This window comes from Oncorhynchus mykiss, chromosome 2, assembly GCF_057628025.1.
Source record: "Oncorhynchus mykiss isolate SJ-2025 chromosome 2, ASM5762802v1, whole genome shotgun sequence".
In the NCBI taxonomy this organism is placed as follows: Eukaryota; Metazoa; Chordata; class Actinopteri; order Salmoniformes; family Salmonidae; genus Oncorhynchus; species Oncorhynchus mykiss.
The window spans coordinates 104,068,160-104,085,404 of record NC_143023.1 but is presented as its reverse complement, the minus strand read 5'-3'; the positions used below and the strand labels follow the sequence as shown (position 1 = coordinate 104,085,404).

General features: G+C 42.6%; 1 protein-coding gene across 3 annotated transcripts in view; it reads left to right on the top strand.

The window, feature by feature from the left end:
• Positions 1-16,891, top strand: part of LOC110501421 (calcium and integrin-binding family member 2) — a 59,288-nt gene extending 42,397 nt beyond the window's left edge. Inside the window, exons 3-7 of one of the 3 annotated variants that reach the window (XR_016491137.1) lie at positions 4,338-4,449; positions 9,073-9,220; positions 11,932-12,127; positions 13,612-16,518; positions 16,550-16,891. Coding sequence is in view for 1 of the 3 variants with exons in the window: in XM_036961240.2 (XP_036817135.1) it covers positions 4,338-4,449; positions 9,073-9,220; positions 11,932-12,127; positions 13,612-13,633 (478 nt within the window). In the remaining 2 variants the exon portion in view is untranslated. Of the gene's footprint in view, positions 1-4,337; positions 4,450-9,072; positions 9,221-11,931; positions 12,128-13,611 lie in introns of all 3 variants that reach the window. The other 2 variants (XR_016491138.1, XM_036961240.2) reach the window with 2 other exon arrangements.
• The last annotated feature ends 354 nt before the right edge of the window (positions 16,892-17,245 follow it).

The following is a 17,245-nucleotide window of genomic DNA, read 5'->3' as shown; positions in this document are numbered from 1 at the left end:
CTTGATTATGTGGTGTTACAATGCACCATGTCGTGATTCAGAACACCAGGAGGAATGTTTCAGTACACTTTAAATCTGTCCCAATACCCTCTCCTGTAATGGATCTCTTCCTCTTCTGAGGAGGAGTAGCGAGAAGTATCGGAGGACCAAAATACAGGGTGGTAAGTGCCCATAGTGTTCAGTTTATGTTTTAAAATAAACATTAAGAAATACAAAACAATAAACGTGAAATGAACAAAACAGTCCCGTATGGCGACAAACACTGACACGGAAGACAAACACCCACGACCCAACAGTGAAACCCAGGCTACCTAAGTATGATTCTCAATCAGGGACAACGATTGACAGCTGCCTCTGATTGAGAACCATACTAGGCCGAACTCAAAAACCAACATGGAAAAACAAACAGACTACCCACCCAACTCACGCCCTGACCATACTAAAACACAGATAAAATAACAGAACTAAGGTCAGAACGTGACATCTCCACCATGTTTCAATACTCCAGCAAAGTTAAGGTTTCATCTCCTTTAAGGTAGTGGCTAGATGTGACGCTAGCGTCTCACATGGCTCTAAGAGGTGGTGGCAGATCAGTTGTGACTCGTTTTAGTGTTCCAAAGCACTTCATTTCATCTCTTTAACAGGCTTCTTCGCTGGCATTGATCCAGACCTGTTTTATGGCTTCTTGGCGACAGGTAGAGAGGATCAACCCATTCCAGATCTGTGGTTTTGATGAACCTGCTCAACATGTTGTCATCTGTGTTACTTAATGGTGATCTGCTGTCTTCTGTCAGTGGTTTCTTGGAGTTTCAGAGGATTGTTTAATTTCTAATGGGAAGAGCAAATGGATATTTTGGGACTAGGTACCAGTGTCAGACCGACAGGCAGACAGACAGAGTTCTGTAATACACCAGGCCAGTCCAGGTCTTAGTCTGAATTCAACATATCAATTATTAATTTGTCGACAACCAAACACAATTACAACTAAACCAAAAATCAGACATTGTTTTTCCATTAGAATTTGGTTGTGCTTTTAATGGTTGAGAGGATACAGCCCCATCTCTTCACACGGAGGAGGGCTTTTAGATGGTTGAGAGGATACAGCCCCATCTCTTCACACAGAGGAGTGCATTTAACGGTTGAGAGGATACAGCCCCATCTCTTCACACAGAGGAGTGCATTTAACGGTTGAGAGGATACAGCCCCATCTCTTCACACAGAGGAGTGCATTTAACGGTTGAGAGGATACAGCCCCATCTCTTCACACGGAGGAAAGAAGGTTTTCTTGATCCACTGGATCTTGTGAAATGATTTCCCCATGGTCGTCAAAACAGTGATAATACACTCCTTCTACTCCACTGTCTGAATCCTTAGTGATCATTGAGGGCCCAGCTCGGCACACCTCGTACTCCACTGTCTGAATCCTTAGTGATTATTGACAGCTCAGCATGGCTCACCTCATACTCTTATGTAATAGATATCCTGCTCAGAGCACTGTGCTGTGGATTAATAGATATCCTGCTCAGAGCACTGTGCTGTGGATTAATAGATATCCTGCTCGGAGCACTGTGCTGTGGATGAATAGATATCCTGCTCGGAGCACTGTGCTGTGGATGAATAGATATCCTGCTCGGAGCACTGTGCTGTGGATGAATAGATATCCTGCTCGGAGCACTGTGCTGTGGATGAATAGATATCCTGCTCGGAGCACTGTGCTGTGGATGAATAGATATCCTGCTCGGAGCACTGTGCTGTGGATGAATGGATAACTTGCTCGGAGCACTGTGCTGTGGATGAATGGGTCCACCATGACATTGAGACAGAGATGGGCTGTGACAACACAGTGATAACAGGGCCAGCGGCAGAGCTCTGGAAACCAAATGGACAATCAGTTGGAACCTAATGGACTCCTGGTCTTTATGACCTCACTAAAACACCACAGGTTCTGTCTCCACACAGCTGTACCAGCATACTGTATATTGGGACAGTATATGATGTAAGGATTATCATCAGGTATTTGATACCGGTTCCGTTGGAGGATGGAGAAGACATTTTGAACAGTGTAAGTCATGGAAGGAGACGGGAATAGACTATTTGGTCTTTCACAGAAATCTCATCCAGTAGGACAGTTGGAACTAGTCAGCCAATGGCAGGAGGTAAGAAGGTGTATTATCTGATCAATCAATCAGAGGTCAAGGTCATCAGGAGGTGTTTAATCTGTCCTGTATGTAACACGATCTCAGACACAGGCTCATCCTGACAGGTTTATATTATGCTACCTCAGTGGGCTCGTCATCACAGACCAATGGCCTTCCAGATGCATAGTGCTGCCATGGCAACTGAGATGGCACCTGGAAGGGGTCAGGGGTCAGAGGTTTAGCTCTGCCTGTCCAGAGAACAGAACAACACTGCTGACTGTTCAAATAACAACTGTTCTTCTTCTGTATGACAACATAGATCAGATCGCTATCATAGATCAGATCGCCATGATAGATCAGATCGCTATCATAGATCAGATCGCCATGATAGATCAGATCGCCATGATAGATCAGATCGCCATGAGATCGCTACGATGGATCAGAGTGCTATGATAGATCAGAGAGCTACGATAGATCAAAGAGCTATGATGTCCATGACTTTAATTTTCTTTGTGTGTGCGTACTCATCATTGTTTCATTGCAGTGATTCTAACATCATATCTGTTGTCTGTATTGTCAGTCTTTGTGGGTCCAGTCCTCTCTGCTGTCCTGGTATGTCCTGTCGATTGTTGTTATGGTCAGTCTTTGTGTCTAGTCCTCTCTGCTGATTTCAGTCGGTAAACATAGCGTTTGAACCATGGCACTGAGAGCACATGTTGTTTGATATCTAATAAACATACCTCTTTATAGGAGGGTATTGGTTTTAATGGCCAGTGTCATCGTGACTCTGTTTGTGTTACATTGCAGAGCGGGGTGTGTAAATATAGTTTTTACCCTAATTTTACCAGGTAAGTTGACTGAGAACACATTCTCATTTACAGGAACGACCTGGGGAATAGTTGAAGGGGAGAGGAGGTGGATGAATGAGCCAATTGGAAGCTGGGGATGATTAGGTTGCCATGATCGTATGAAGGCCATGATTGTAGATTCGGAATTTAGCCAGGACACCACGGTTAATGACTTCAGTGAACACAGAGAGTCCGAACACCTGTTTAAATTCCATCTGGAAGACAGCAACCTACAGGGGTTAACCAACCCTGCTTAAACACAATCACTGCCCTGGGATATTATTTTAGACCAGATGAAAGAGTGCCTCCTTCATCTCCTCCAACACCACATCCAGCAGCATCTGGTCTCCCATCCAGGACAAACCCTGCTTAACTTCAGAGACATGTCAGCATGTTTTCAGCTCCTACACATCCCCATGTAAACAGCATGTTTCTTTAGGTTTTTATTTATTTTACCTTTATTTAACTTGGCAAGTCAGTTAAGAAGAACAAATTCTTATTTTCAATGACGGCCTAGGAACGGGTTAAATAAACTGCCTTGTTCAGGGGCAGAACAACAGATTATTTATTACCTTGTCAATTTGGGGATTCGATCTTGCAACCTTTAGTTTCAGCTCCTACACATCCCCATGTTAACAGCATGTTTTCAGCTCCTACACATCCCCATGTTAACAGCATGTTTTCATCTCCTACACATCCCCATGTTAACAGCATGTTTTCAGCTCCTACACATCCCCATGTTAACAGCATGTTTTCAGCTCCTACACATCCCCATGTTAACAGCATATTTTCAGCTCCTACACATCCCCATGTTAACAGCATGTTTTCAGCTCCTACACATCCCCATGTTAACAGCATGTTTTCAGCTCCTACACATCCCCATGTTAACAGCATGTTTTCAGCTCCTACACATCCCCATGTTAACAGCATGTTTTCAGCTCCGACACATCCCCATGTTAACAGCATGTTTTCAGCTCCTACACATCCCCATGTTAACAGCATGTTTTCAGCTCCTACACATCCCCATGTTAACAGAATGTTTTCAGCTCCACATCCCCATGTTTTCAGCTCCTACACATCCCCATGTTAACAGCATGTTTTCAGCTACACATTCCCATGTTTTCAGCTCCTACACATCCCCATGTTAACAGCATGTTTTCAGCTCCACATCCCCATGTTAACAGCATGTTTTCAGCTCCACATCCCCATGTTAACAGCATGTTTCATCTCATCCAGTATCTTTATTCAGTAACAGTTTGTTTTCTTACATCCAATATATTGTAGGAATGAAAGAAGTGAAAGCCAATGTGTTGATACCACTACTAATAGTCGTTATTGTCTTGTGTTCTAGGTTACATGGACGATACCATGAGCTGGCTCCACACCTAGTACCCATGGACTACACCAATGAGCCTGATGTTACAATACCCTTAGCTCTTATAGTCAGCATGCCGGAACTAAATGTAGGTAACACTAGTAATCACACTGGTAATCAACACAAACTGGTAATCACACTAGTAATCAACACACACTGGTAATCAACACTGGTAATCAACAGACATGGGTAATCACACTAGTAATCACACTAGTAATCACACTGGTTGTCAACACACACTGGTAATCAACACTGCTATTCAGACTGGTAATCAACACACACTGGTAATTATCACTGGTAATCAGACTGGTAATCAACACACACTGGTAATCACACTAGTAATCACACTGGTAATCAGACTGGTAATCAACACACACTAGTAATCAACACACACTAATAATCAACACACACTGTAATCACACTGGGAATCAACAAACACTAGTCATCAGCACACACTGTAATCACACTGGTAATCAACACACACTGGTAAACACACTGGTAATCAACACACACTGGTAATCAGACTGGTAATCAGAACACACTAGTAATCAATACACACTGTAATCACACTGGTAATCAACACACACTAGTAATCAACACACTGCAATCACACTGGTAATCAGACTGGTAATCAACACACACTAGTAATCAATACACACTGTAATCACACTGGTAAACAACACACTGGTAATCAAACTGGTAATCAGCACACACTTTTAATCAGACTGGTAATCAATACTGGTAATCAAACTGGTAATCAACACACACTGTTAATCAGACTGGTAATCAACACTGGTAATCAACACTGGTAATCAGACTGGTAATCAACACACACTGGTAATCACACTACTAACCACACTGGTAATCAACACACACTGGTAATCAACACTGGTAGTCAGACTGGTAATCAACACACACTGTTAATCAACACTGGTAGTCAGAAGGGTAATCAACACACTGGTAATCAACACTGGTAATCAACACACACTGGTAATCACACTGGTAATCAGACTGGTAATCAAACTGGTAATCAACACACACTAGTAATCAACACACACTAGTAATCAACACACACTGGTAATCACACTGGTAATCAACACACACTGGTAATCACACTGGTAATCAACACACACTAATCAACACACACTGGTAATCAACACTGGTAATCTGAAGGGTAATCAACACACACTAGTAATCAACACACACTGGTAATCAACACACACTGGTAATCAACACACACTGGTAATCAGAAGGGTAATCAACACACACTAGTAATCACACTGGTAATCAACACACACTGTTAATCAACACTGGTAGTCAGAAGGGTAATCAACACACACTGGTAATCAACACTGGTAATCAACACACACTGGTAATCACACTGGTAATCAGACTGGTAATCAAACTGGTAATCAACACACACTAGTAATCAACACACACTAGTAATCAACACACACTGGTAATCACACTGGTAATCAACACACACTGGTAATCACACAGGTAATCAACACACACTAATCAACACACACTGGTAATCAACACTGGTAATCTGAAGGGTAATTAACACACACTAGTAATCAACACACACTGGTAATCAACACACACTGTTAATCAACACACACTGGTAATCAGAAGGGTAATCAACACACACTAGTAATCACACTGGTAATCAACACACGCTGGTAAACAACACTGGTAATCAGACTGGTAATCAACACACACTGGTAATCGACACTGGTAATCAGACTGGTAATCAACACACACTGGTAATCACACTGGTAATCAGAAGGGTAATCAACACACACTAGTAATCAACACCCACTGTAATCACACTGGTAATCAACACTGGTAATCAGACTGGTAATCAACACACACTGGTAAACAACAAACACTACCAATCACACTGGTAATCAACACACACTGGTAATCACACTGGTAATCAACACACACTGGTAATCACACTGGTAATCACACTGGTAATCAGAAGGGTAATCAACACACACTAGTAATCAACACACACTGGTAAACAACAAACACTACTAATCACACTGGTAATCAACACACACTGTAATCACACTGGTAATCAACACACACTGGTAATCAGACTGGTAATCAACATGCACTGGTAATCACACTAGTAATCACACTGGTAGTCAACATACACTGTTAATCAACACACACTAGTAATCAACACCCACTGTAATCACACTGGTAATCAACACTGGTAATCAGACTGGTAATCAACACAGACTGGTAAACAACAAACACTACCAATCACACTGGTAATCAACACACACTGGTAATCACACTGGTAATCAACACACACTGGTAATCACACTGGTAATCAACACACACTGGTAATCACACTGGTAATCAACACACACTGGTAATCACACTGGTAATCAGAAGGGTAATCAACACACACTAGTAATCAACACACACTGGTAAACAACAAACACTACTAATCACACTGGTAATCAACACACACTGTAATCACACTGGTAATCAACACACACTGGTAATCAGACTGGTAATCAACATGCACTGGTAATCACACTAGTAATCACACTGGTAGTCAACATACACTGGTAATCAACACACACTGGTAATCAACACTGGTAATCAACACACACTGGTAATCAACAAACACTAGTAATCAACACACTAATCAACACACACTGGTAATCAACACACACTGGTAATCGACACACTCTAATCAACACACACTGGTAATCAACACACACTAGTAATCAACACACTCTAATCAACACACACTGGTAATCAACAAACACTACTAATCACACTGGTAATCAACACACACTGGAAAGTGTGTGCCCTCAGGCTTGGAGGGAAGCTAAAGTAATTCTGCTTCCTAAGAATAGTAAAGCCCCCTTTACTGGCTCAAATAGCCGACCAATCAGCCAGTTACCAACCCTTAGTACATTTTGGGGAACAAGTGTGCTTGACCAGATACAATGCTCTCTCACAGTAAACAAATTAACAGATTTTTGGCACTTTTTTATAGGGAAGGGCATTCAACATGTACAGTACTTAAACAAATGACTGATGATTGGCTGACAGAAATTGATGATAAAATGATTGTGGGGGCTGTCTGTTAGACGTCAGTGCAGCTTTTGTATTTATCGATCATAGTCTGGAAAAAACGTATGTGTTATTGCTTTACACCCCCTGCTATAATGTGTTCTGTCTAACAGAACAGAGGTTGTTCTTTAAAGGAAGCCTCTCCAACATAATCCAGGTAGAATCAGGAATTCCCCAGGGCAGCTGTCTAGGCCCCTCTTTCTTTTTTCAAGCTTTACTAATGATCTGCCACTTGTTCTGAATAAAGCCTGTGTGTCTACATACAGTATATGTTTTGACCGGGACAGTTTACAATCTAAGGTAAAGCCAAGTAATTTAGTCTCCTCAACTTGTTCAAGAGCCACACCATTCATTACCAGATTCAGCTGAGGTCTAGAACTTAGGGAACAACTTGTACCAAATACAATGTTCTTAGTTTTAGAGATGTTCAGGACCAGTTTATTGCTGGCCACACCTTCCAAAACTGACTGCAACGCCTTGTTAAGGATTAGCCCCTTTTTTAAATTTTCGCCTAAAATGACATACCCAAATCTAACTGCCTGTAGCTCAGGACCTGAAGCAAGGATATGCATATTCTTGGTACCATTTCAAATGAAACACTTTGAAGTTTATGGAAATGTGAAAGGAATGTAGTAGAAGATAACACAATAGATCTGGTAAAAGATAATACAAAGAAAAATCCAACCATTCTTTTGTATTTTTTTTGTACCATCATCCTTGAAATGCAAGAAAAAGGCCATAATGTATTATTCCAGCCCAGGTGCAATTTAGATTTTGGCCACTAGATAACATATATGTGCAAAGTTTTAGACTGATCCAATGAACCATTGTATTTCTGTTCAAAATGTTGTATCAAGACTGCCCAAATGTGCCTAATTAGTTTTTAAATAACTTTTCATGTTCAAATTTGTGCACTCTCCTCGTGGTATTTAAGCTTTCTGCCAATATCAGATATGTCTATGTCCTGGGAAATGATCTTGTTACTTACAACCTCATGCTAATCGCATTAGCCTACGTTAGCTCAACCGTCCCGTGGAAGGGATTTTTTTATTTTTTATTTTACCTTTATTTAACCAGGCAAGTCAGTTAAGAACAAATTCTTATTTTCAATGACGGCCTGGGAACAGTGGGTTAACTGCCTGTTCAGGGGCAGAACGACAGATTTGTTGTACCTTGTCAGCTCGGGGGTTTGAACTCGCAACCTTCCGGTTACTAGTCCAACGCTCTAACCACTAGGCTACCCTGTCGCCCCCGAAGAAGTTTTAAGGGCTTCAGTGACTTCATTAGCTGTGGTTGCTGACCCGCATATTGTTGAATAATCAGCATACATAGACACACAGGCTTTGTTTAATCATAATAAATGGATATGACACTTATTTGCTTTCCACATTAAATTCCATTCACACATAGTAAATAAGTAATTGTCTTACCACTGGCTCACTGTCTTCTATCAGTGATGTTAGCCTTGTCCTCTTGTCTCTCTCTCTGTTTCTTGTAGAATAAAACCCTTATTGTATCAGTGACATACTGACGATAGCCTTGATAGACAGTGATGTATGAGTAATGACAGCCTTGCCTTGTCTCCCCCTTCTCACTGTGTGTCCTGTAGGAGAACCCGTTCAGGAACAGGATCGTGGAGTCCTTCTCTGAGGACGGAGCGGGGAACCTGAGCTTCAACGACTTTGTGGATATGTTCTCTGTCCTCAGTGAGACAGCCCCCAGGGAGCTCAAGGCCATATACGCCTTCAAAATATACGGTGAGTATGCTAATATACTGTGCCTTCAGAAAGTATTCACACCCCTTAACCTTTTCCACATTTTGTTGTGTTACAGCCTGAAATAAAAATGTATTACATTGAGATGTTGTGTCACTGATCTACACACAATACTCCATAATTTCAAAATGGAATTTTGTTTGTAGAACATTTTCTAAATTAATACAAAATGAAAAGCTGATATTCAACCCTTTTGCTATGACAAGCCTACATAAATTCTGAGAGTAAAAATGAGTAAAAATGTGCTTAACAAATCACAAGTTTTTTGGACTCATTCTGTGTTCAATAATAGTGTTTAACATCATTTTTAAATGACTACCCCATCTCTGTACCCCACACATACAATTACATGTAAGGCAACTCAATTGAGTAGTGAATTTCAACCACAGATTCAACCAATGCCTTGCAAAGAAGGGTACAGATGCTGAATATCCCTTTTAGCATGGTGAAGTTATTAGATACACTTTGGATGGTGTATCAATACACCCAGTCACTACAAAGATACAGGTGTCCTTCCTAACTCAGTTGCCGGAGAGGAAGGAAACTGCCCAGGGATTTCATCATGAGGCCAATGGTGACTTTAAAACAGTAACAGAGTTGAATGGCTTTGACAGGAGAAAACTGAGGATGGATCAACAATGTTGTAGTTACCTCACAATATTAACATAAATAACAGAGTAAAAAGAAGGAAGCCTGTACAGAATAACAATATTACAAAACATGCCTTCTGCTTGGAACAAGGTACTTAAGTAATACTGCAAAAAACATGTGGCAAAGAAATGAACTTTTTGTCATAAATACAAGGCATTATGTTTGGGGAAACTGTCACGCTCGTGATTAAAGACGGACCAAGGTGCAGTGATTGAAGTTCCACATCTTTATTACGGTGAAACTTTAAACGAAAACAATAAACCAATAACAAAACGTGAAAGTAGTGGTGCACATGCACAAACACAAAACAATATCCCACAAACACAGGTGGGAAAAATGGCTACCTTAATATAATCCCCAATTAGAGGCAACAATTACCAATAGGAACCATACAAAACACCAACATAGAAATATTGAGCTAGAACACCCCCTAGTCACGCCCTGACCTACTACACCATAGAGAACAAAGGGCTCTCTATGGTCAGAGCGTGACGGAAACACATCATTGAGTACCACTTTTCATATTTCTTTAAGCATAGTAGTGGCTGCATCATGTTATGGGTATGGTTGTCATTGGCAAGGACTATGGAGTTTTTTATGATATGAAGAAAGAGCTAAGCACAGGCAAAAGAGGAAAACTTAGTTCCATTTTCTTTACAAGAGACACTGGGAGACAAATTCACCTTTCCACAGGACAATAACCTAAAACACAAGGCCAAATATACAGTAGAGTTGCTTACCAAGATGATATTGAATGTACCTGAGTGGCGTAGTTACAGTTTTGACTTAACTTGGCTTGAAAATCTATGGCAAGACTTGAAAATGGCTTTCTAGCAGTGATTAACAACCAATTTGACAGTTTGGAGAATTTTTAAAAGAATAATGGGCAACTTGCCTAGGTAAATAAAGGTTAAATAAATAAATACAAATTAATAAATATTGTACAATCCAGGTGTGCAAAGCGCTTAGAGGCTTATCCCAAAAGACTCACAGCTGTTATCGCTGCCAAATGTGTTCCCAATATGTATTGTCTTAGGGGGGTGAATACAAATCTAATCAAGCTATATTAGTGTTTTATTTTTCATATTTAAAAAAAATTATATTTCAATTATTCTTCCCCGTTCACATGATGGAGTATTGTGTAGATCGTCGACCAAACATTACAATTAAATCCATTTAATTTCACTTGTAACACAACAAAATGTGGAAAAAGTCAAGGGGTGTGAATACTTGCTGAAGGCACTGTATATGATAATCACATTTAATCCTACATGAATCTCTGTTAAAAGGGTGATGCTACCACTTGTCAACTTCATTTTCAATATTTCAGCACAAATCCAGTGTATACATATGTGAAAACGGCACATTTCTGCATTTTGTAGAAAAAAACTATAGTTTCATGTTAACCCTACCTGTTGACATTAAGTGTCCCAAAGCTGAGGGAGTAAAAATGATGGACGGTGTAGGGGCTAATTAGACCCTTTGATAGTCACTTTCGCCAAGTCAGTTGCCAGCACAAAAATAATATTACGTACGTACACCAGATAGTGGTATCCCATAGTGCACTGCATTATATTTTAGTTAGTGCAATTTCACACCATCTGTTTGTCTGACTTTGAGTCTTGACACGTGTAACATATGAAATAACTCAAAATTAAATGTTTAACTGTTAAATGAGGTTCACATCTTGTAAAACTACAGTAGGGATTTTCTTATTTGAGTTTCATGCTCGTTCTATTACTAAAATGTGGAACATGAATTGCATCATTCAAGTGTTCAGTCTGTCCTGAAATTGATGGGTTTATTTGATCCCCTCACCACTCTTGAAGTCACCCTCTGAGTTTCATCAGTGACACGCTACAACAGAGGGCCTTCCGAGCGAGTTGGTAGGGGTGAGGAGCTTGTTTGGGATTCATCAGCTATGTAACTTTCTGTGTTAGTTTTGAACTTGGATAACATCCCGTGTGTGTGTGTGTGTGTGTGTGTGTGTGTGTGTGTGTGTGTGTGAGTGTGTGTGTGTGTGTGTGTGTGTGTGTGTGTAGATTTCAATGTGGATAACTTCCTGTGTAAGGAGGATCTGGAGAAGACTTTGAACAAGCTGACGAGGGAGGAGTTGAGCCCTGAAGAGGTCACCCTGGTCTGTGAGAAGGCCATCGAAGAGGCTGACCTAGACGGAGATAGCAAACTGTCCTTCGCTGACTTTGAAAACATGATCACCAGGGCTCCTGACTTTTTAAGGTAACAGTATTATTTTAGTCAGTGTAATACTGTACATGAACTGCATTCGGAAAGTATTCAGACCACTTGACGTTTTCCACATTTTGTTACATTACAGCCTTATTCTAAAATGGATTAAATAAATAAAAAATCCTCATCAATCTACACACCGTACCCCATAATGACAAAGCAACCTGTTTCCATTGATCATCCTTGAGATGTTTCTAAAATTGATTGGAGTCCACCTTTGGTAAATTCAGTAGATTGGACATGATATAGATAGGTACACACCTGTCTATATAAGAGGTGGCCGCCCAACGAGATTGAGCAATCAGGGGAGAAATGCCTTGGTGGTCCAGAGTTCATCTGTGGAGAAGGGAGAACCTTCCAGAAGGACAACCATCTCTGTAGCACTCCACCAATCAGGTCTTTATGGTAGAGTGGCCAGACGGAAGCCACTCCTCAGTAAAAGGCACATGACAGCCTGCTTGTAGTTTGCCAAAAGGCACCTAAAGACTCTCAGACCATGAGAAACAAGATGCTCTGGTCTGATGAAACCAAGATTGAAGTCTTTGGCTTGAATGCCAAGCGTCAAGTCTGGAGGAAACCTGGCACCATCCCAATGGTGATGCATGGTGGTGGCAGTATCATGCTGTAGGGATGTTTTTCAGCTGCAAAGACTTGGAGACTAGTCAGGATCGATGGAAAGATGAACGGAGCAAAGTACAGAGAGATCCTTGTTGAAAACCTGCTCCATGACCTCAGACTGGGCCGATGGTTCTCCTTCCAACAGGACAACAATCCTAAACACATGGCCAGGACAATGCAGGAGTGGCTTCGGGACAAGTCTCTGAATGTCCTTGAGTGGCCCGCTGGGCATTGTGCGCAGCCCTATGGGTCTCCCAATCACGGCCGGTTGTGATACAGCCTGGAATCAAACCAGGGTCTGTAGTGACACCTCTAGCACTGAGCTGCAGTGTCTTAGACCACTGCGCCACTCGGGATATCTGCAGAGAAGAATGGTAGAAACTCCCCAGATACAGGTGTGCCAAGCTTGTAGCGTCATACCGAAGAAGACTCGAGGCTGTAATCACTGCCAAAGGTGCTTCAACAAAGTACTGAGTAAAGGGCCTGAATACTTATGTAATTGTGATATTTCAGTTTTTATTGATAAAAACCTTTTTTTAATCTTGTCATTATGGGGTATTGTATCCAGCATCATCTAATGTGTGGTATATTAGCCTACAGAACTGTCTGTCTGTATCCAGAATAATCTAATGTGTATTAGATTATTAACAGTAACTGTCTGTTGTATCCAGCATCATCTAACGTGTGTTGTATGAGCCTACAGTAGAGTAATGTCTGTATCCAGCATCATCTAATTTAAGTTTTGTTAGCCTACAGAATAATCTAGAATAATCTAATATGTGTTATTGAGGTCATGAGAGTAGGTCAGTGTGTTGTTCCTTAACATGTTCTCTGTCGGTTCTGTCTCTGTTTTGCAGTACCTTCCACATAAGAATCTGAAAGGGCTCCTTGGAAAGGTCTATATTCTGATTTTATGGTAGAGATCCTGACCATGCAAAACACACTGCCCACACACACCCTGACCACAGCACAGTGCCTCTCTGCGGCTACAGACTCTCCCTGGATGTCTGTCTGTAGAGATGTCAGCTGAACCAGGAACAGACTGGCTTCGTTCTCACTATGACCCTGGATCTCTTCAGTTTGGTTGTCCTCTCTTAGACACACCCACATTCTCTTTGGCCTCCTGTGTTTCCTCTTCATTAGCCTTACTTGTTTTTCCTCTGTTTGGTTTGAGGATGTCGTTTAGTTTTTTTGTTGACGTTTATATGTCGTAGTAATATTATTACTACAGCCTCTGATGGAACGATGATGCTTTGTATGTTTTCTTAAAACGACAGAGAAACAGAAGGTGAAATGGGAACCTTTATAAACTGTTCCTCCCCACTCAAACCCAGACCAGCCCTGGAGGAGTACAAGCAGATCCACAGAAACATTCCCCTTGTGCCTCAGACCTCCATACTCAGGTCTCCTTAATGAACGGATGAGGACCATCTACAGCCCTGAGAGGTCAGGACCTGGAACATGCCTGGTTGAAACCTGCCTGGTGTACATTATACAAGACCAGACGACAAAGAGAGAGCACAGACAGAGAGAGAGCACAGACAGAGAGAGAGCACAGACAGAGAGAGGGGACAGACAGAGAGGACAGCGCTGCACTATTTACTCATCACACGTATAAAACATAATATTCTGTTTCTCCTGTTGTTAGTGAATTGTTGGGTCATTTCTAAGTCTTGTCCAAAATGGCAACCTAGTCCCTTGATAGTGCACTACTTTTGACCCGGGCCAGTAGTGCACTATCTAGTGAATAGGGTGCCGTTTGGAACTCCCACCTGCTCTTGATGAATTTCTCCGGACATTTCTATGTTCTGTTGTTGCTATAATTAATGATGACGACATCACAAACCTTCCTGACTGTTCTCTAGTTCTCATGAAGACATGTACCCATCTCTACTATCTCTACCATAGCCTCAGACATCTCTACTGCTACCAGTCTCTTACCCCTCTCTTCAGGGGATCCTCAGACATCTCTACTGCTACCAGTCTCTTACCCCTCTCCTCAGGGGACCCTCAGACATCTCTACTGTCTCTTACCCCTCTCCTCAGGGGACCCTCAGACATCTCTGTCTCTTACCCCTCTCCTCTGGGGACCCTCAGACATCTCTACTGCTACCAGTCTGTTACCCCTCTCCTCTGGGGACCCTCAGACATCTCTACCGCTACCAGTCTCTTACCCCTCTCCTCTGGGGATCCTCAGACAATTCACAATGTTGAAATAGCCCTGAAGTAGCTCACCTGATTCACCTATAAGGGCCTGATTATTAGTTGACAAGTTGAATCAGGTGTGCTAGCTATGGTATAGGTAAAATACGTTGAATGTCTGGGAGTCCAAGAGGAGAGGTTTGGAACAGCTGGGGGTCCCTGAGGAGAGGTTTGGAACAGCTGGGGTCCCCAAGGAGAGGTTTGGAACAGCTGTGGGTCCCCAAGAAGAGATTTGGAACAGCTGGGGTTCCCGAGGAGAGGTTTGGAACAGCTGGGGTTCCCGAGGAGAGGTTTGGAACAGATGGGGGTCTCAGAGGATAGGTTTGGAACAGCTGGGGGTCCTGAGGAGAGGTTTGGAACAGCTGGGGGTCCTGAGGAGAGGTTTGGAACATCTTGGGGTCCTGAGGAGAGGTTTGGAACAGCTGGGGGTCTCAGAGGAGAGGTTTGGAAGAGCTGGGGGTCTCAGAGGAGAGGTTTGGAACAGCTGGGGGTCTCAGGGGAGAGGTTTGGAACAGTTGGGGGTCCCAGATGAGAGGTTTGGAACAGCTAGTTGTCCTGAGGAGAGGTTTGGAACAGCTGTGGGTCCTGAGGAGAGGTTTGGAACAGCTGTGTGTCCTGAGGAGAGGTTTGGAACAGCTGTGGGTCCTGAGGAGAGGTTTGGAACAGCTGTGGGTCCTGAGGAGAGGTTTGGAACAGCTGGGGGTCTCAGAGGAGAGGTTTGGAACAGCTAGTTGTCCTGAGAAGAGGTTTGGAACAGCTAGTTATCCCGAGGAGAGGTTTGGAACAGCTAGTTGTCCCGAGTAGAGGTTTGGAACAGCTAGTTGTCCTGAGAAGAGGTTTGGAACAGCTGGGGGTCTCCGAGGAGAGGTTTGGAACAGCTAGTTGTCCTGAGGAGAGGTTTGGAACAGCTGGGGGTCTCCGAGGAGAGGTTTGGAACAGCTAGTTGTCCTGAGGAGAGGTTTGGAACAGCTAGTTGTCATGAGGAGAGGTTTGGAACAGCTAGTTGTCCTGAGGAGAGGTTTGGAACAGCTAGTTGTCCTGAGGAGAGGTTTGGAACAGCTAGTTGTCCTGAGGAGAGGTTTGGGACGGCTGGGGGTCCCAGAGGAGAGGTTTGGAACAGCTAGTTGTCCTGAGAAGAGGTTTGGAACAGCTAGTTATCCCGAGGAGAGGTTTGGAACAGCTAGTTGTCCCGAGTAGAGGTTTGGAACAGCTAGTTGTCCTGAGAAGAGGTTTGGAACAGCTGGGGGTCTCCGAGGAGAGGTTTGGAACAGCTAGTTGTCCTGAGGAGAGGTTTGGAACAGCTGGGGGTCTCCGAGGAGAGGTTTGGAACAGCTAGTTGTCCTGAGGAGAGGTTTGGAACAGCTAGTTGTCCTGAGGAGAGGTTTGGAACAGCTAGTTGTCCTGAGGAGAGGTTTGGAACAGCTGGGGGTCTCCGAGGAGAGGTTTGGAACAGCTAGTTGTCCTGAGAAGAGGTTTGGAACAGCTAGTTATCCCGAGGAGAGGTTTGGAACAGCTAGTTGTCCCGAGTAGAGGTTTGGAACAGCTAGTTGTCCTGAGGAGAGGTTTGGAACAGCTGGGTGTCTCAGAGGAGAGGTTTGGAACAGCTAGTTGTCCTGAGGAGAGGTTTGGAACAGCTGGGGGTCTCCGAGGAGAGGTTTGGAACAGCTAGTTGTCCTGAGGAGAGGTTTGGAACAGCTAGTTGTCCTGAGGAGAGGTTTGGGACGGCTGGGGGTCCCAGAGGAGAGGTTTGAGAATCCCTGTCTTATCCGCTTTATCAAGCCATCCACCATTCACATCTTTATACAGTGATTCTCTGATTAATAAAAATGTTCCTGTATTGAAACTCCTTGTTATTGTCTCTTAAATAAACATTTTTCAGTATTTGATGTGAATTTGGGGCATTTGGCTTAACTTTTAATAAACACATTTTCTGTGGTTTGTTGACTGGATGGTTTGACTTCTGACAACTGTCGACTCTCTCATCTTCTAAGAAAAGTGTTACCGTTCATGGTACTTTCTTGAGGTGACCATAAAGGAGTGATGTATGGTAATCATCATACCTTGACCGGGATTCAATCGCCCCTTTGTCAGAAGCCTTTAAAGGCAATGTTCCCATATTCGCGGAGACTCCATTCACAGTAGATGTCGTATATGTCAGCTCTATTGGAAAATACTTTTACTTTACTTTAATGGCTAGCACTATAGCATGTATGTTTTTTATACTTAGTCATCAATAAATATATGACCGTTAAACGATTATTGCATGAAAAGCCCAAACCATGTAATTTT